This window comes from Scyliorhinus torazame, chromosome 4 (genome assembly GCF_047496885.1).
Source record: "Scyliorhinus torazame isolate Kashiwa2021f chromosome 4, sScyTor2.1, whole genome shotgun sequence".
Classification (NCBI taxonomy): Eukaryota; Metazoa; Chordata; class Chondrichthyes; order Carcharhiniformes; family Scyliorhinidae; genus Scyliorhinus; species Scyliorhinus torazame.
The window spans coordinates 188,375,424-188,396,941 of NC_092710.1; the positions used below are offsets into that span (position 1 = coordinate 188,375,424).

Here is a 21,518-nt window from a genome sequence, read left to right on the forward strand (position 1 = left end):
CAATCCATTGTCTTGACTCCCTCCCCTGAAGGCTGTACATTCAACCAATGTTTATACTTTCCAGTGGCCTTCCCTGCTCTACTAATAACAGTTGCATCCTGCCATTGACTAGACCCTTCAGGCAAGTATGTCACACTTGTACCAACTTTTGGCAGTTGACCTTTCGGAAAAATGACCTGTTCTAAATCATCAGAAGTGTTGTTTACCTCTACAGAAACTCTGTCTATATCAGTTAACTGGCCCTCATAGTTCTGCAACACGTGCGTACCAGATGACCCTGGTTCCTCGTCATGTCTGTCTGGTCTGTCTAAACTTGAAAATTTGTAATCTGTACCCATGATCCCTGGTGAATGTACCCTAACAGTTTGATTGCCATGTTGCAAAATAATTGTTTCGCCATCTATGCCTATGATCGTCCCTGGACCGTTCCATTCATTAAAATTGTCTCTCTTATGGTATGCTGGCAAATTCTTTCAGAGACGTCTGCTTCCAAGAAAGCTTTTCTACTGCTATGTAATGCATTTAAATGCTCAGCAAAGGCAGAGCTAATTGCAGAGGCAGAGGATAAGGTTGAATCCATTTGGGTGGAAATCAGGAATAGTAAGGCGAAAAAGTCACTGATAGGAGTAATCTATGGGCCACCAAATGGTAACATTATGGTGGGGCAGGCAATAAACAAAGAAATAACAGATGCATGTACAAATGGTACAGCAGTTATCATGGGGGATTTTAATCTACATGTTGATTGGTTTAACCAGGTCGGTCAAGGCAGCCTTGAGGAGGAGTTTATAGAATGTATCCGCGATAGTTTCCTAGAACAGTATGTAATGGAAGCTACGAGGGAACAAGCGGTCCTAGATCTGGTCCTGTGTAATGAGACAGGATTGATTCAGGATCTCATAGTAAGGGATCCTCTCGGAAGGAGCGATCACAATATGGTGGAATTTAAAATACAGATGGAGGGTGAGAAGGTAAAATCAAGCACTGGTGTTTTGTGCTTAAACAAAGGAGATTACAATGGGATGAGAGAAGAACTAGCTAAGGTAGACTGGGAGCAAATACTTTATAGTGAAACAGTTGAGGAACAGTGGAGAACCTTCCAAGTGATTTTTCACAGTGCTCAGCAAAGGTTTATACCAATAAAAAGGAAGGACAGTAAAAAGAGGGAAAATCGACCGTGGATATCTAAGGAAATAAGGGAGAGTATCAAATTAAAGGAAAAAACATACAAAGTAGCAAAGATCAGTGGGCGACTAGAGGACTGGGAAATCTTTAGGGGGCAACAGAAAGCTACTAAAAAAGCTATAAAGAAGAGGAAGATAGATTATGAGAGTAAACTTGCTCAGAATATAAAAACAGATAGTAAAAGTTTCTACAAATACATAAAACAAAAAAGAGTGGCTAAGGTAAATATTGGTCCTTTAGAGGATGAGAAGGGAGATTTAATAATGGGAGATGAGGAAATGGCTGAGGAACTGAACAGGTTTTTTGGATCGGTCTTCACAGTGGAAGACACAAATAACATGCCAGTGACTGATGGAAATGAGGCTATGATAGGTGAGGACCTTGAGAGGATTGTTATCACTAAGGAGGTAGTGATGGGTAAGCTAATGGGGCGAAAGGTAGACAAGTCTCCTGGACCTGATGGAATGCATCCCAGAGTGCTAAAAGAGATGGCTAGGGAAATTGCAAATGCACTAGTGATAATTTACCAAAATTCACTAGACTCTGGGGTGGTCCCGGCGGATTGGAAATTAGCAAACGTGACACCACTGTTTAAAAAAGGAGGTAGGCAGAAAGCGGGTAATTATAGGCCAGTGAGCTTAACTTCGGTAGTAGGGAAGATGCTGGAATCTATCATCAAGGAAGAAATAGCGAGGCATCTGGATGGAAATTGTCCCATTGGGCAGACGCAGCATGGGTTCATAAAGGGCAGGTCGTGCCTAACTAATTTAGTGGAATTTTTTGAGGACATTAACAGTGCGGTAAATAACGGGGAGCCAATTGATGTGGTATATCTGGATTTCCAGAAAGCCTTTGACAAGGTGCCACACAAAAGGTTGTTGCATAAGATAAAAATGCATGGCATTAAGGGGAAAGTAGTAGCATGGATAGAGGATTGGTTAATTAATAGAAAGCAAAGAGTGGGGATTAATGGGTGTTTCTCTGGTTGGCAATCAGTAGCTAGTGGTGTCCCTCAGGGATCAGTGTTGGGCCCACAACTGTTCACAATTTACATAGATGATTTGGAGTTGGGGACCAAGGGCAATGTGTGCAAGTTTGCAGACGACACTAAGATAAGTGGTAAAGCAAAAAGTGCAGAGGATACTGGAAGTGAATGGGCTAGGGTCTGGCAGATGGAATACAATGTTGACAAATGTGAGGTTATCCATTTTGGTATGAATAACAGCATAAGGGATTATTATTTAAATGATAAAATATTGAAACATGCTGCTGTGCAGAGAGACCTGGGTGTGCTAGTGCACGAGTCACAAAAAGTTGGTTTTCAGGTGCAACAGGTGATTAAGAAGGCAAATGGAATTTTGTCCTTCATTGCTAGAGGGATGGAGTTTAAGACTAGAGAGGTTCTGCTGCAATTGTATAAGGTGTTAGTGAGACCACACCTGGAGTATTGTGTTCAGTTTTGGTCTCCTTACTTGAGAAAGGACGTACCTGCACTGGAGGGTGTGCAGAGGAGATTCACTAGGTTAATCTCAGAGCTGAAGGGGTTGGATTACGAGGAGAGGTTGAGTAGACTGGGACTGTACTCGTTGGAATTTAGAAGGATGAGGGGGGATCTTATAGAAACATATAAGATTATGAAGGGAATAGATAGGATTGATGCGGGCAGGTTGTTTCCACTGGCGGGTGAAAGCAGAACTAGGGGGCATAGCCTCAAAATAAGGGGAAGTAGATTTAGGACTGAGTTTAGGAGGAACTTCTTCACCCAAAGGGTTGTGAACCTATGGAATTCCTTGCCCAGTGAAGCAGTAGAGGCTCCTTCATTAAATGTTTTTAAGATAAAGATAGATAGTTTTTTGAAGAATAAAGGGATTAAGGGTCATGGTGTTCGGGCCGGAAAGTGGAGCTGAGTCCACAAAAGATCAGCCATGATCTCATTGAATGGTGGAGCAGGCTCGAGGGGCCAGATGGTCTACTCCTGCTCCTAGTTCCTATGTTCTTATGTTCTAATTGTAGTCCCTTCCCAAGCTGGAGGCTGGTCATCCAAAATGGATGGAATTTTAGGATTTCTACCAAACACTAATTGATAGGGACTATAGCCCCCAACCATCTGCAATGAATTCTTTGCATGTACCATCCATGCTAAAGCTGAATTTAGCTTGCAGTTTGGTCTATCTGGCAAAATATTCCGGAGCATGTCATCTATTACTGCGTGGTTTCTTTCACACACACCATTACTAAATGGATTTTCTGCAGCCGTATTCAGAACTGTGATATTCCCGTTTTCACACATATCCCTAAACTCATCATTCGCAAATTCTCCCCCATTGTCCGTAAAGAATTTTTCTGGTGGGCACATTCTTGTCCCTATCCATTTTTCCATGATTTGATCCAGAATTAATCTCTTTTCTTTACTTCGTACAATCGTTGATTGACTAAAGCTGGTTGCTAAATCTACAAAATGCAAAATAAATATATTATTGGCTTTATCCCAGATCTTAAGGTCCATGCCACAATGTCATTAAAATCCCTGGCCAAAGGTAGGGATACGATCGGTTGTGCTGGTGTCCTTCTGTACTTCTGTACTCGGGGCTGGTTTAGCACAGGTCTAAAGAGCTGGCTTTCAAAGCAGACCAAGGCAGGCCAGCAGCACGGTTCAATTCCCGTACCAGCCTCCCCAAACAGGCGCCGGAATGTGGCAACTAGGGGCTTTTCACATTAACTTCATTTGAAGCCTACTTGGGACAATAAGCGATTTTCATTTTTCTTTTTTTTCCTACAAACTTCACAGCGATCACTAACCTGTTCTATTAGCTTAGTATAATCTTCATCCCTTACCCCTGCATCCTTGAATAAATTTTTGAGCCTCCGAGGAGACGGATGCGCAAATTGCCTATGCAGTTTTAACACAACAATCTTTTTATCAGCTAAAGTCCCATTTTCAACTGCCATTTACACATCCTTAAACAACTGTACTTGAAATATTATTTGTCAGTAATGGAGTACAATAGTGTCCCGACTGTGTAAATTGTAAGTCCACCGTCTTTCCAGAAACTGTTACCTTATCCTGTTCCATATCCAGTTTCATGTGTGCTTTCTTCATCGACGGTCTGCTCAGAAGCAAAGGTATCTCACTTGATACAACATCCGTGCTAATGAAATGATTCACTCCGGCAATGTTGCAAGGGATCACCACTCTTTTCAGCGACTTCAGAGTATTATCATCCCCAAACCTGAAACTTGTGGAACTTTCAAATTCCTTAACTTTGTTATGATTTTCAGCATTCAAGGAGTCCAGGTAACATTTTAACCAGTCAATTCCACACACAGTAGATGTGCAGCCACTGTCCAATACAGCACAGTTGAAGGATTCTTCAACCAACACCCTCATTACCGGCGTAAAACTGCTTGTTAATAGGACAATGCCTTCTTTCTGGTCACTATCGTTTTCCTCTTCTGACTCTTCCGAGTCATGTTTTGCTTCAAACACTCTATTATAACGTGTTAGAACATAGAACATAGAACAGTACAGCACAGGACAGGCTCTTTGGCCCTCGATGTTGTGCCGAGCCTTTTACGAAACCAAGATCAAGCTTTCCCACCCCCTGTCATTCTGGTGTGCTCCATGTGCCTATCCAATAACCGCTTCAAAGTTCCTAAAGTGTCCGACTCCACTATCACAGCAGGCAGTCCATTCCACACCCTAACCACTCTCTGAGTAAAGAACCTACCTCGGACATCCCTCCTACATCTCCCACCCTGAACCTTATAGTTATGCCCCCTTGTAACAGCTACATCCACCCGAGGAAATAGTCTCTAAATGTCCACTCTATCTATCCCCCTCATCATCTTATAAACCTCTATTAAGTCGCCTCTCATCCTCCTCCACTCCAAAGAGAAAAGCCCTAGCTCCCTCAACCTTTCCTCATAAGACCTATCCTCCAATCCAGGCAGCATCCTGGTAAATCTCCTTTGCACCCTTTCCAATGCTTCCACATCCTTCCTATAGTGAGGTGACCAGAACTGTACACAATACTCCAAATGTGGTCTCACCAGGGTCATGTACAATTGCCGCATAACCCCATGGCTCTTAAACTCAAGCCCCTATTAATAAACGCTAACAGACTATAGGCCTTCTTCATGGCTCTGTCCACTTGAGTGGCAACCTTCAGAGATCTATGGACATAAACCCCAAGATCTCTCTGTTCCTCGACATTCCTCAGAACCCTGCCATTGACCCTGTAATCCGCATTCAATTTTTTCCGACCGAAAGGAATCACCTCGCACTTATCAGGGTTAAACACAATCTGCCATTTTTCGGCCCAGCTCTGCATCCTATCAATGTCTCTTTGCAGCCTACAACAGCCCTCCACCTCATCCATTACTCCACCAATCTTGGTGTCATCAGCAAATTTACTGCCCCACCCTTCAGCCCCCTCCTCCAAGTCATTGATAAAAATCGCAAAATAGCAGAGGACCCAGGACTGATCCCTGTAGTACACCGCTGGTAACTGGTCTCCAGTCTGAACATTTTCCATCCACCACCACTCTCTGTCTTCTATGTGATAGCCAGTTACTTATCCAATTGGCCAAATTTCCCTCTGTCCCACACCTCCTTCCTTTCTTCATGAGTCGACCATGGGGAACCTGATCAAACGCCTTACTAAAATCCATGTATACGACATGAACTGCTCTACCTTCACCTACACACCTAGTAACCTCCTCAAAGAATTCAATCAAATTTGTGAGGCAAGACTTACCCTACACAAATCCGTGTTGACTATCGCGGATTAAGCTGCATCTTTCCAAATGGTCATAAATCCTATCCTTCAGGATCTTTTCCATTAACTTACCGACCACCGAAGTAAGACTAACCGGCCTATAATTACTAGGGTCATTCCTATTCCCTTTCTTGAACAGAGGAACAACAATCACCACTCTCAAGTCCTCTGGCAGTATCCCTGTGGACAATGAGGACCCAAAGATCAAAGCCAAAGGCTCTGCAATCTCATCCCTTGCCTCCCAAAGAATCCTAGGATATATCCCATCTGGCCCGGGGACTTGTCGACCCTAAAGTTTTTCAAAATTGCAAATACATCCTTCCTCAGAACATCTACCTCCTCCAGCCTACCCGCCTGTATCACACTCTCATCCTCAAAAACATGGCTCCTCTCCTTGGTGAACACTGAAGAAAAGTATTCATTCAACGCCTCTCCTATCTATTCTGACTCCATGAACAAGTTCCCACTACTGTCCTTGACCGGCCCTAACCTCATCCTGGTCATTCTTTTATTTCTCACATAAGAGTAAAAAGCCTTGGGGTTTTCCTTGATCCGACCCGCCAAGGACTTCTCATGCCCCCTCCTAGCTCTCCTAAGCCCTTTTTTTAGCTCATTCCTTGCGACCTTGTAACCCTCAAGCGACCCAACTGAACCTTGTTTCCTCATCCTTACATATGCTTCCTTTTTCCTCTTGACAAGACATTCAACCTCTTTTGTGAACCATGGTTCCCTCACACGGCCATTTCCTCCCTGCCTGACAGGGACATACCTATCAAGGACACGCAGTATTTGTTCCTTGAACAAGCTCCACTTTTCATTTGTGCCTTTCCCTGACAGTTTCTGTTCCCATCTTATGCTCCCTAATTCTTGCCTAATCGCATCATAATTACCCCTCCCCCAATTATAAACCTATCCCTCTCCGTTGCAATCGTGAAAGACACCGAATTGTGGTCACTATCTCCAAAGTGCTCTCCCACAAACAAATCTAACACTTGGCCTGGTTCATTACCCAGTACCAAATCCAATGTGGCCCCACCTCTTGTTGGCCTATCCATATATTGTGTCAGGAAACTCTCCTGCACACACTGTACAAAAACTGCCCCATCCAAACAGTTCGACCTATAGAGGTTCCAATCAATATTTGGAAAGTTAAAGTCACTCATGACAACTACCCTGAAACCTCCACACCTATCCATAATCTATTTTGCAATTTCCTCCTCCACATCTCTATTACTATTTGGGGGCCTATAGAAAACTCCTAACAACGTGACCGCTCCTTTCCTATTTCTAACTTCAGCCCATATTACCTCAGGAGGTAGATCCCCTCGAACCGCCTTTCTGCAGCTGTTAAACTATCCTTGATTAACAATGCTACTCCTCCACCTCTTTTACCACCTTCCCTCCTCTTCCTGAAACATCTATACCCCGGAACTTCCAACAACCATTCCTGTCCCTGTTCTAACCATGTCTCTGTAATGCCCACAACATCGTAGTCCCAGGTACCAATCCACGCTCCAAGTTCATCTACCTTATTCCGGATGCTCCTTGCATTGAAGTAGACACACTTCAACCCACCTTCCTGTCTACCGGTACACGCCTGCGACCTTGATACCCTCCTCAGTACCTCACTACTCTCAACACTGGCTTCTGGACTACAGCTCATTTTCCCATCCCCCTGACAAATTAGTTTAAACCCCCCCGAAGAGCCGTAGCAAATTTCCCTCCAGGATATTGGTGCCCCTCTGGTTCAGGTGCAAACTGTCCTGTCTATACAGGTTCCACCTTCCCCAGAATGTGCTCCAAATATCCACATAACTGAAACCCTCCCTCCTGCACCATCCCTGCAGCCACGTTTTTATCTGCACTCTCTCCCTGTTCCTCAACTCGCTAGCACGTGGCACCGGCAACAAACCAGAGATGACAACATGGTTTGTCCTGGCTCTCAGCTTCCACCCTGGCTCCCTAAATTCCTGTTTTAAATCCCCGTCCCTTCTCTTACTTATGTCGTTGGTACCGATGTGTACCACGACTTGTGACTGTTCCCCCTCCCCCTTAAGTATTCTGAAAACACGGTCCGAGACGTCATGGACCCTGGCACCCGGGAGGCAACATACCATCCGTGAGTCTCTTTCGTTGCCACAGAACCGTCTATGTGTCCCTCTAACTATCGAGTCCCCAATAACTATTGCTCTCCTGCTCTCCCTCTTTCCCTTCTGAGCCACAGGGACGGACTCAGTGCTGGAGATCCATTCACCGTGGTTTGCCCCTGGTAGGTCGTTCCCCTCAACAGTATCCAAAGCGGTATACTTGTTACTAAGGGGAACGACCACAGAGGATCCCTGCACTGACTGCTTCCTCCCAGCCTCTCTCACCGTCACCCATCTGCCTTGATTCTTTGGAGTAACTACATCCCTGAAGCTACTATCTATGACCACCTCTGCCTCCTGAATGATCTGAAGTTCATCCAGCTCCAGCTCCAGTTCCCTAATGCGGTTTCTGAGGAGCTGGAGATGGGTGCACTTCCCACAGGTGAAATCAGCAGGGACACTGACGGCGTCCCTCACTTCAAACATTCTGCAGGAGGAACATTGCACTGCCATCCCCCCAAGATAACTTGCAGATAAAATCAAGAAAAAGAAAGAAAGAGCTTACCTGATATTCACTCAGCCCCTTAGGTTAGAGGAGGTGGAAGGGTGGGGGACACTACAAGTGTAGTGTCTCGGGTTTAGGAACCGCCCAACTGTTGGATAGTTGAAAGCATAATGGTATTGAGAGTCACATCGAAAACATCGATTTATCATGCCCTGTGCATTTCTGGGCTTCTTCTTCCAATTTAGGTTCTAACTGGGTTTTGTCTTCATAATTTCCGGGTCCCAATCTCCTTCTATAGTCTTGCAACCTGTTTGTAGCTGTACGATTTCACCATCCTGTTAGTAGTGTATCTTCCATATTCTGTTTTATTGCAGGCTGACCTATTTGGGTCATCAGAGCCACCGGAATCGAATGTTTCCCCAGAAACTTTTTTAAAGCTTCTGTCATCTGATCGAATAAGGTATCCTTATCCACATACTGAACTCCTATCCAAATCAGGAGCCTATCCATTTTGCTCACTCTCGCACAGTTAAGTAATTTAAAGGCCAACATAGACTGTGGAAATTCCATGTTGTGTTTCTGCAGCCTTTTATATAGTCTGCCAAATTCCATTATGTAGTCTTCAATGGAGAAATCCTCTATTTTCTAGAACCTATCAAAATCCGACCATGCTTCATAAGCACTTAACAAGTCATCCTTCTTATAAATCTTATCCACATAACGTAATAGAGTCTGCAGACCTTCTTCTGAGTCTAACTGTTCCAATTCCAGCTCAAAAAACACTTTGCTCCGGATTTTACTGTCATAAGGTGCCATACCATGTTTTCTCTTTCCCAAGGCAGTTACCTTCGTCCACATAACTACTGCACTTCCACATTAGTCGTACGATCCCCTTTCAGAAAATAAGGCGGGGTAGTCATATCCGGCCATCTTTATCCTAGGTTCAGCCACATACCTTTGGGGTTTTTTTCTTCTCACTCACTCCTTGGTTTTGTCTGGAAAAGTTGTATCTTTCAACCCTTCAAATTTGCACAGCAACCATCCTCTGCTACCATTTGTTATACGTTTAGCTGCTGTTGTATAAAGAGTCAAAGGTACTGCTCCTTTTTACACCTTTAATTTACTTCAACAGACTGCACAAAACTCTAACATCACATCACCTGACACAAAGGTCACCTGAATCCTCTTTACATATTAGTGTCAATTATTGGATACTTAACATAAATGAGACAACTAATTGGAATGTCTCTTAACCCATTACTTAACAGTTCTACTCACACTACAGTCATGCTTCCCTAAGTGAGCCGTGTTCATTCCTCATGAGGCGGGGATCTTGAGTCCCCCACTCTGTCCTTTCAGCCTGGACTCTCATAGAACCCCACCCACAAAGCACATAGTCACCCCCAGTGCTGAACCTCTGTATTTGAACACAAGCCCAGCAAGGAGGACAAAATCGCAATCCTAATCACACCGGAGAGAACTGCATTTTCCAATTCTCTCCAGATTTTCAGCCTGTGCTGCATTTCTCACTGACGGATATTGTGGGTTCAGAATCGCCCCCTACATCTGCAATAGAGTCAAATCAAAATGCCAAAGGTGCCAAATTCTTCAAACAAAATGAATGCTTGAAAAAAACTATTAGGAAATAAAATGTGCACATTTACGATCAATGTACAATCCAGTGGTTTAAAGATCTGCAAAGCTCTTCATTTCATATCAACACCAAGCACAATAGTTCACCGAGGATCAGTTTTACAGCCACTGTCACTTCCAATCCGCAAAGGGTTGCCATTTAAGAAAAGTCATGTAACATTCATTTGACATTTTCTTTTAGCAGAGCCTGGAAAGAATGTTCTTTTAAACCATTTTAAACTACCGATCGAGTATCTTTTATCCGTAAATCCGAAAAAGGAACACATCCAAAAGGCACTTTTTCTGAACTTCATCGACCATTAGAGCGAGAAGCCTCACCCGAGACGATACAACCCAAGCCAAAGCAAACCTTGCCAACTGCACCCGACCATCAGCTTGGGAATTCCCTGGCCCAAGACAACATGACTCGAGCTGACACGCATCTCGCTGGCCGAATCATGGCAACCACACCTAATCCTTTAGCGCGTGAAGTCTGGTTTTTTGCCTGCACTCAACATGAATCTCATAGAATGGCAGATTGTGCCATGGGTGGGAAATTATTACAGGTACCCTGTATTTATTATCCATCTTCGTTTTCTAACCATTTTATTTACTTTAGACTCTAGCTAGTAAAGGCTGAAGCTATGATAATGCAAGTCGGCCTAGTTCTATCTGTGATATCCAAAAACTGAAATTATCGGAAATCTGCTGAAATGCCATCAGCACTGAAGGTTTTGGATAAAGGATACTCAATCTGTAGTATCTTGTAATTACATGCAGGTATTAATTTATGGCAGATTTAGTTCACTTAACAGTGTTCACCTTTCATGTTAAAATAATATATTTTTGCTTAATGCAAGCACTGTAGTTTTGAGCACCCATGAAGCAGAACTGATTAAATATTTTAATAACTTTTAATAACATGTTCTGCTCCTGTAGGTAAAGACAGTAATCTTCATAATGTTAATGTCCTTCTAAATGTAAAAGATTATTGAGATGTCTGGTCTATGTAAGATTTGAAACTTGCCCCAAAATCACAAAGAGGATTGTTTAATTGCTTTAGTAAATTTTTAGTGACTCCCACAATCTGACAGGGTCCAGTTAAGTTATTTCATCCATAGTGCATAAAGGGTTAAAGGGGCATCACATTCCCAGGAAGATTGTTAAATGAGCTCTTTCCCACTGTTCATCAACAGGTAATACAAGGGCAACAAATACACCACAATAATAATAATGTCACCAAAGAGAAAATGCTGGAAAATCTCAGCCGGTCTTGCAGCATCTGTAAGGAGAGAAAAGAGCTAACTTTTTGAGTCCAGATAACCCTTTGTCAAAGCTAAAAGACATAGAAAGTGGGAAATATTTATACTGTGGGGTGAGAGAATGAAAGATGAGCCATAGCCACAGAAACCAAGGGAACAGAGTGCAAATGGCCACAGAAACCAAGGGAAAGAGTGCTAATGGCAGCCCCCAGAGAGAACAAAAGGTGTGAAAGGCCAAACAGCAGAGAAACTAACATCAGAGGGTAAACTGTGATATATGTAGATGTGGGGGAAGGGGGAAGCAAAGGGGAGAAAATGTAAGGAATGGGGGGATAAGATAGGGGGTAAATGTATAGAAAAAAAAGACAAGAAAGAAAGAAATGGTAAAAGACAGTTAAAATGAAATGGGCTAAAACTAAAGGGGTTGAGGTGGGGTAGAGCTAATCATCTGAAATTGTTGAATTTGAAGTTGAGACCGGAAGGCTGTAGCGTGCCTAACCGAAAGATGAGATGCTGTTCCTCCAGTTTGCATTGAGCTACACTGAAACATTGCAGCAGGCCAAGGACAGGCATGTGGGCATGGGAGCAGGGTCTTGTTTTAAAATGGCAACCAATGGGAAGGTCAGGGTCCTGAATGCCACAGACTGAAGGTGCTCAGCAAAGCGATTACCCAGTCTGCATTTGGTCTCTCCGATATAGAGGAGACCACATTGGAAGCAGCGAATGCAGTAGACCAAATTGGAAGGGATGCAAGTGAAACGCTGCTTAACCTATGAATGTCTTGGACCTGGGATGTTAAGCATGGAAGAGGTAAAGGGGCAGGTGTTACACCTTCTGCGATTGCATGGGAAGGTGCCATGGGTGATGGGAGAGGTATGGTGGAGGAGTGGACTAGATTATCCCAGAGGGAATGATCTCTGTGGAATGCTGATAGAGGGAGTGAAGGGAAGATAAGTTTGGTGGTGGCATCACGCTGGAGTTGGCAAAAATGGCAGAGGATTATGCTTTGCATACAGAGGCTGGTGGGGTGAAGTGTGAGAATGAGGGGGACTCTATTCTTGTTCTGGGAGGGAGGGGAGGGGGTGAGGGTAATGGTGCGGCAGATGGACCGCACACTGTTGAGGGCCCTGTCCACAACTGTAGGTGGGAAATCACGGTTCAGGAAGAAGGAACACATTTTCGAAGCACCATTTTGGAAAGTGGCATCATCGGAACAAATGCGACGGAGGTGAAGGAGTTGAGAGAAAGGGATGGAGTCCTTACAGGGTGCAGGGTGCGAAGAACTGTAGTCCAGATAGCTGTGGGAGACAGTGGGCTTGTAATGGATATTAGTAGATAGTCTATTGCCTGAAATGGAGACAGAAAGGTAAGGGAAGGGAACGGAAGTGTCTGCGATGGACCAGGTGAAAGTGATGGAGGGGTGGAAACTGGAAGCAAAGTTGATAAATTTTTCCAGGTCCGGACGAGAGCATGACGCGGCACCAAAATAGACAAAGGAGTTGTGGGATGGGACCCAGGTAGGCCTGGAACAAGGACTCTTCCACATACCCCATAAAAAGGCAAGCGTCGCTAGGACCCATGTGGGTACCCATTGCTACATCTTTGATTTGGAAAAAATGGGATGAGTTAAAGGAGAAGTTGTTGAGAGATAGAACGAGTTCAACCAGACGGAGGAGCGTGGTGATGGATGGGAATTGTCCAGGCCTCTTTTCGAGAAAGAAGCAAAGAGCTCTCAGGCCATCCTGGTGTGGGATGGAGGTGTAGAGAGATTGCACATCCATAGTGAATAGAATGCGGTTAGGGCCCGCGAACAGGAAGCTGCCAATATGACGCAGGGCATCAGAGGAATCCCGGATGTAGGTGGGGAGGGAATGGACCAGAGGAGTGAGGATGGAGTCAAGATAAGAGGAAATAAGTTTGGTGGGGCAAGAGCATGCTGACACAATGGGGCTGCCGGGACAGATCTTTTTGTGGATTTTGGGAAGTAGGTAGTCCAGGGTTGGGAGACTATGAGGTTGGAACATAATAATAATGTCATTAGTGTCAAAAACTGTCACATACACATGATACAAATAACATGTGATCTTATTGGTCAGTATCACTTAATAGCACTGTTGATGTTTCCTTCCATCAGATGATTAAGAGTAGGAGGATAGGTAATTGATTGTGTTGGATTTGACCTGCTTATCACGGACAGCATATGCCTGAGCAACTTTCCACATTCTCAAATAGATGTTGGTGTTGTAGTTGTGCTGGTACAGCTTGATGAACGATGTGGCTAGTTCAGGAGTACACATGTTCAGTACCAACAACTATAATAACATTAATAATAACAGTTCGGCTGTTGTTGAAAATAGCATTTGCTGTATCCAGTAGAATAGATAACACACAGAGGTGGAATTGGCATTATTCTGTGAGTCTGGCTATGTTGCTTAACTACTCTATGGGATCCTTTATATCAATGGCATCAATAACCAGGTGCTCATGAGGGGGACTTTGCAGGATTTACGGAGCTAGCTATTCTTTATCTAATTCAGTGCATACACCACAGCCAAGCAGTGGCTCTGGCTTTATTCTTTGTAGCTGTTTGATATAACTGAGTGGACCAATGTAGAAGACAGTTAAGACATGTTAGTGTTAAAAATGGGCCTGGCCAGAGAAAGGCAGCAAGACTCTTTACTTGACAGTAGTGAACTTTTTAAAATAATAATCTCACAACTTCTTCATTTTCTTTTACTGATAAAACATTTTATTCCAGGTTTTTTAAACTGAATTCAAATTTGCAAACTGGCATAATCAGTACAAAAATCACGCTTGCTTGTTATCAGGCCAGTCCTCATTGCGACCAGAGAAATAACATTAAGATTTTCTCTAACGATGGGTCCAATCTGTGGTATGCTAGTGGAGAAAATGGAGGAGAAAATTGTGCATGTGGGAGGATTTGGCTATTCATCAAATGCACTGTTTGTAGACATCCAGAGTTAGCCTGGAATACCTGGTCATGGAGCTGATGGTGCTTATGAATGGCTGAGGGTAATTTTGGAAAATAGTCTGAAGAATTGAAAAAAATTTTTTTTCCAATTTAACAACATCATACTCACCTACAACTTCTCCAACCATAAATATCAGGCAAATTATAGCAGCAATGTAGAGTTTCCTTCTTGCCTGCAGTTTTTCCCTGTTTTCAATGTCAGATGTAGATCTGCTGTGGCAGTGTTGACTTGCATATCTCTCCAATTCAATGGAGTTGGCACTGTTTCCATTGTCAAATGGGTAATTTGGATAGACTTCCTTTGAACTGGAAAAGGGGCTGAAATGCAAGGAAAGCAAACCGATTAACAGAGATAATTACATTGATCAAAAATGGAAATCTCTTACATGTGAAATTATTTAATTAAGTTCCACAGTTGTTTAGCACATCTGTTCAGCAATTCAGGTTTTCAAATAATTTAAAAAAGTATCTGTGCTTAGCATGTTATTTTCATAAAATTTGGTTGGTCCTTATAAGACAGATATCCATCAGCGTACCAATTCAGCATGCATACTTACATACAAACCTGTGTACCTTGCATATTTATAGATGAGTGGCATACTGAAAACGAAGCCACTTGGTGATGGCAGGCTGTGTAACCAGATTCAAGAGCTATGTAGTGTAACACAATTGTCCATAATGTCTCAGGACTTTGATGGGGAAAATCCACTCCAAGGTCCATGTTCCTGACCATTGAATGACCTCACCTTAATGAGCACATATGCACAGAGCGAGAGGTGGGACAGGATTAGAATTGGTTTTGCTGCCTCTTTGCAATCAGGTAGTGTGTCAAGACTTGCATATGAATGCTGATGAAGCATAACCAATTTCCCATTGGATGAGTTAGGCTAAAACTTTCTCCCGAAATTCTGAAATTTGTGCTTAGAGCCAAAATGGATGGGAATAGCTTGACGGCAGTGGTTTTATCCCCTAGACTCATTTGGTACAGTAAATACAACTAGGGGGTTCTAAAGAGGATTGGCAGTTAGTTGGGAGGAGAATGCAGTGCAGTTTTTTTTTACAGTGAATTTGAGGCAGATAGCGTTCAAGAACTTGTTCTGCTCTTTTTACTGCCTCAAAATGAGGACAAACTCAGAGGAGGATAACCCCTAACCATCCAAAATATTAACTTAGCATATAGTAGTGGAATTGGAAAATGGAGCTTAGAGGAGGCCATTTTATTTACTTGACTACTGACTCATGACCATTGCATTATATCAGTCATAACATTTTGGAGAAACATTAGACATCAAAATCACTCTGCTGAAATTTACGCTATCAAAGACCTCAAAGGAACTTAGATCATAAAATTTACAGTGCAGAACTTAAAAATGTTACAGAAACATCTGGAAAGAGGGTAATTATTTCCACTAAACAAATAGTAAGAGCTGAATTGACTCAAACCAGTTTTACCCCTGGGCAGCAAGATAAAAAATTACCCCCAGGTCGAGATTTAAGTATAGGTTAGATGAGTGGTTGAAGGGAAAGGGAATAAAAAGATACTCATTTCGAATTATGATTATTGCTGTAAAAGATGAACACCTAATTTTTGTTATTATTGTTCTAAACTATTCTGCTTTTTCACTGTCTTGCTTTATGATGTAGTTGCTTCATCAATTATCTTCCCCACACCTTGAGGTCAAGAGTTCACTGATGATTGCCCAATGTTCAGCACCATTTGTGCCTCCAAATACTGAAACAGCCCATATCCATATGCAGCAAGACCTGGTCTCCCCCTACCCCACCCAGTGGATTTTGACCTGCAGAAGGAGCTGCGCTCTAAAAACTAGTGATTCGAAACAAACCTGTTGGACTTTAACCTGGTGTTGTAAGACTGCTTACAGTGCCCAACCCAGTCCAATGCCAGCATCTCCACATCAGTGGATTTTGAGGCAGAGGTGGGAACATGAAAATTCAGGCCCTGGGCTACATTTAGCTTTGCCAGATAAGTGGCAAGTAACATTCATAAGTGCCAGGCAACGACCATCTTTAACAAGAGAGAGAATCTAACCATCTTCCCTTAATGTTCATCGTCATTGTTGAATCCCCAAAATCAACATCCTGGATGTTACCATTGACCAGAAACTAAACTAGACCAGCCATATAAATATTGTGGCCACAAGAACAGTCAGAGACTAAGAGCCTCTACAGCGAGTAATCTCACCTCCCTAATCTCCAAAGCCTGTCCAACACCTACAAGGTACAAGTTAGGAGTGCGATAGAATACTCTTCACTTTCCTGGATAAGTGCAGCTCCAACAACACACACAAAGCTCGCAAACATCCAGGACAAGGCAGCCCACTTGATTGTCACCAAATCCACCTTAAATATTCGTCCCCTCCAGCACCTACATGCAGTGACATCTACCACATGCACTGCAGGAACGCACCAAGACTCCTTCGACAGCACCTTCCAAATCTGTGACCACTACCACCTAGAAGGACAAGGACAACAGATGCATTGGAACACCACCACTGCATGTTCCCTCCAAGCCAAAAATCATCCTGACTTAGAACTATATCCCTGTGCCCAAAAATGTAGGTCTGAAGGCCAAACAATATTGGTCCTTAGGTCTCCTTTTAATAAGTTCAAAGAGCTGTTGACAACACCTAATGAGTAGCTCCCGGCACCTCTGGTCAACCAGATATCAGGCTTAAGCCACTGCAACACCAAGCACCAACACTGCAAGACCTCAGGTAAGTACTGGGAAAGGGAAGAGGATAGGATTGGTGCTGAGCATGGGTCGACAGAGGCCTTTGGAAGTGTACGGTAGAGTGTGTCCGTTCCCTTTGGTTTCACAGAAAGGCAACTTTTAATGGTTTTAATGGTGTCCTTCAATTATTCCTTTAAGGAGCAAGGTCACATGTAGAACTAAACCAAAACTGAGCAGAGGAGGCCTGACAACGACCCCACTCAACACCAACAAATTTCCTTGAAAAGGCACTTCATTAACATATTCAAGGGCGGCAAGGTGGTACAGTGATTAGCACTTCTGCCTCACAACGCCAGGGACTCGTGTTCAATTCCAGCCTTGGGTGACTGTCTATGTGGAGTCTACATGTTCTCCCTGTGTCTGCGTGGGTTTCCTCCAGGTGCTCCAGTTTCGTCCCACAGTTCAAAGGTGTGCAGGTTAGGTGGACCGGTCATGCTAACCTGCCTTAGTCGCCAGGGATGTGTTCATTAGGTTAAGGGACAATGGGGAGAGGGGTTGGGTGGAGTGCGCTTTCAGAGGGCCAGTGCAGACTTGATAGGCCGAATGGCCTCCTTCTGCACTGTACGAATTCTATGATTTTTCTAAGAGGCACCAAAAAGATCTTCTATTTTTCAGAATAGGCTTAGCCCTGTTGTTTTTACCAGGGTTTTTACCAGGGTAAGTGTTACACAGTCAGGTTCCTGTTGTTATGTGGATTGCTAGATATTTTGGAGAAAGCGTGTTCAGAGAGAAAAATGCCATTAACTGCAGGTGACTCCTTTTCCATTGTACTTGTAATTCTCATAATATCCCAAGCATTTCTAAACACAAATATTTGAGCACCTTTTTCATGCTAATTTTCCCTGATTCTGATGCAGTGACACTGACACCAGGTTTTGCTGGTTGCCGTTTGTTCACAAGAGCCATCCATAATGGATCACTACAGTCAAATCAAAAAAAGCTAAACAGCAGCTCATCACCAGACTTCACACTGAATATCGGCTTGCATGAATGATGCACTATCAATTACGACGAGACGAGAGTAGAGAGTAATCGAGGCTTGATTACGCAGAGATGTATAGCCTCCCGCAGCTGCTGCTGAAATGATGCAGCTCGTTAGCACACACATTTATACTCCGCCTAGTGGGCGGAGCCAGCAGGCAGGGATCTACCCCCATACCTGTAGTACAGGGGCCTTACCGTAATACCCCTCGTATGCGGTATATACAATACAACAGTGGTGACTACCACATTCACCCCCTGTTAAAATAGATTCCAGCGGGGGTGGTGGAAAACTATTTACATTCAGGTGTTTATCATTTTAAGGAAAAGTTTACAAATTCAGACGATCGGGCGCTTTGATCCGTTGTTACGAGCGCCGCAGTTCTGGTGGCGATTTCAGTGTCGGTTCAGTCGTCGGTGACTCCGGGAGCATGTCGACCTCATCTTCATCCCCAGGTGGGACCAAGGGGAGGACGGATCGTCCTGGAGTGGGGGCTGTGGTGGGGTGCGCTGGGGGGAGGGAAGGTGGCGCCGGGGCAGAGGGGGGTGGGGTGTGGGGACCCAGTTGGTGTCAGGTCCCGAAGGGAGACTGTGTCTTGGCGGCCGTCGGGGTACGCTACATAGGCGTACTGGGGGTTCGCGTGAAGTAGCTGTATCCTCTCAACCAACGGGTCGGCCTTGTGTAGCCGCACGTGCTTGCGGAGGAGGATGGGTCCTGGAGCTGCCAGCCACGTTGGGAGCGAAACCCCGGTGGACCTCCTGGGGAAGGCAAAGAGACGTTCATGGGGGGTTTCGTTATTCGAGGTGCAAAGGAGCGACCGAATGGAGTGAAGGGCGGCGGGGAGGACCTCCTGCCAGCGGAAGTCCGGGAGGTTTCTGGACCGTAGGGCCAGCTGGACGGCCTTCCAGACCGTCTCATTCTCCCACACCACATGCCCGTTTCCCCTGGGGTTGTAGCTGGTCGTCCTGCTCGAGGCAATGCCCCTGTTGAGCAGGTACTGGCACAGCTCATCACTCATGAATGAGGATCCCCGGTCGCTGCGGACGTAGGTGGGGAAACCGAACAGAGCGAAGATGGTGTTGAGGGTTTTGATAACAGTGGCAGACGTCATATCGGGGCATGGGACGGCGAAGGGGAATCTGGAATATTCGTTGACCACATTAAGAAAGTACGTGTTTCGGTCGGTGGAGGGGAGGGGCCCTTTGAAGTCCACGCTGAGGTGTTCAAAGGGACGGGAGTCCTTCACCAGGTGCGCTCGGTCTGGCCGGTAGAAGTGCGGTTTACACTCTGCGCAGACCTGGCAGTCTCTGGTGATAGCCCTGACTTCCTCGATGGAGTAGGGCAGATTGCGGGCCTTTATGAAGTGATAAAAGCGGGTGACCCCTGAGTGACAGAGATCGTTGTGCAGGATCCGGAGTCGGTCCACTTGTGCACTGGCACAAGTACCTCGGGATAGGGCATCGGGGGGCTCATTGAGCTTACCATGGCGATACAAAATCTCGTAATTGTAGGTGGAGAGCTCGATCTTATCATTTTTGATCTTACCTCACTGTGTGTTATTAAACATGAAGGCAACCGACCGTTGGTCAGTGAGGAGAGTGAATCTCCTGCCGGCCATGTAATGCCTCCAATGCCGCACAGCTTCAACGATAGCTTGGGCCTCCTTTTTGATGGAGGAGTGCCGGATTTCGGAGGCATGGAGGGTGCGGGAAAAGAATGCCATGGGCCTGCCTGCCTGTTTGAGGGCGGCGGCTAGAGCGACGTCTGATGCATCGCTCTCGACTTGGAAGGGGAGCGTCTCGTCGACCTTGATACGGTTGAAGGCCTGGTGAGCCTCGGCCGTCAGGGGGAAAACGATGGAGTGAATGAGTGGGCGGGCCTTGTCCGCATAGTTAGGGACCCACTGGGCGTAATACGAGAAGAAGCCCAGGCATCGTTTGAGGGCCTTGGGGCAATGGGGAAGGGGGTGTTCCATGATGGGGCGCATGCAATCGGGGTCGAGCCCCAGCACTCCGTTCTGGACCACATAGCCAAAAATGGCTAATCGGTTCGTGTTGAACACGCACTTCTCCTTGTTGTATGTTAGGTTGAAGAGTTTAGCGGTGTGGAGGAATTTGGAAAGGTTATCGTCGTGGTCCTGGTGATCGTGGCCGCAGATGGTGACATTATCTAGGTACGGGAAGGTGGCCCACAGTCCGTACCGGTCAACCATTCGGTCCATCTCCCGTTGGAAGACCGAGACCCCGTTAGTGACGCGAAAGGGAACACTAAGGAAGTGGTAAAGGCGGCCGTCCGCTTCAAACGCGGTGTACGGGCGGTCCGCCTTGCGAATGGGGAGCTGGTGGTTGGCAGATGTTAGGTCCACTGTCGAGAAGACCCGGTACTGTGCCATCTGATTGACCATATCAGATACGCGTGGGAGGGGGTACGCGTCGAGCTGCATGTACCGATTGATGGTCTGACTGTAGTCAACGACCATCCTGTTTTTCTCCCCAGTTTTCACAACTACCACTTGGGCTCTCCAGGGGCTGTTGCTGGCCTCGATAATACCAAAGAACAAAGAACAAAGAAATGTACAGCACAGGAACAGGCCCTTCGGCCCTCCAAGCCCGTGCCGACCATACTGCCCGACTAAACTACAATCTTCTACACTTCCTGGGTCCGTATCCTTCTATTCCCATCCTATTCATATATTTGTCAAGATGCCCCTTAAATGTCCCTATCGTCCCTGCCTCCACTACCTCCTCCGGTAGTGAGTTCCAGGCACCCACTACCCTCTGCGTAAAAAACTTGCCTCGTACATCTACTCTAAACTTTGCCCCTCTCACCTTAAACCTATGCCCCCTAGTAATTGACCCCTCTACCCTGGGGAAAAGCCTCTGACTATCCACTCTGTCTATGCCCCTCATAATTTTGTATACCTCTATCAGGTCGCCCCTCAACCTCCTTCGTTCCAGTGAGAACAAAGCGAGTTTATTCAATCGCTCCTCATAGCTTATGCCCTCCATACCAGGCAACATTCTGGTAAATCTCTTCTGCACCCTCTCTAAAGCCTCCACATCCTTCTGGTAGTGTGGCGACCAGAATTGAACACTATACTCCAAGTGTGGCCTAACTAAGGTTCTATACAGCTGCAACATGACTTGCCAATTCTTATACTCAATGCCCCGGCCAATGAAGGCAAGCATGCCGTATGCCTTCTTGACTACCTTCTCCACCTGTGTAGCCCCTTTCAGTGATCTGTGGACCTGTACTCCTAGATCTCTTTGTCTTTCAATACTCTTGAGGGTTCTACCGTTCACTGTATATTCCCTACCTGCATTAGCCCTTCCAAAATGCATTA

The 21,518-nt window shown here is 45.1% G+C and overlaps 1 protein-coding gene across 2 annotated transcripts in view; it reads right to left on the minus strand.

The window, feature by feature from the left end:
- Positions 1 to 21,518, minus strand: part of slc30a2 (solute carrier family 30 member 2) — a 230,675-nt gene that overhangs the window by 158,707 nt on the left and 50,450 nt on the right. For both annotated transcript variants that reach the window (XM_072499007.1, XM_072499006.1), the window contains exon 2: positions 14,551 to 14,759. In XM_072499007.1, the coding sequence (XP_072355108.1) occupies positions 14,551 to 14,759 (209 nt within the window). The remainder of the gene's footprint in view (positions 1 to 14,550; positions 14,760 to 21,518) is intronic.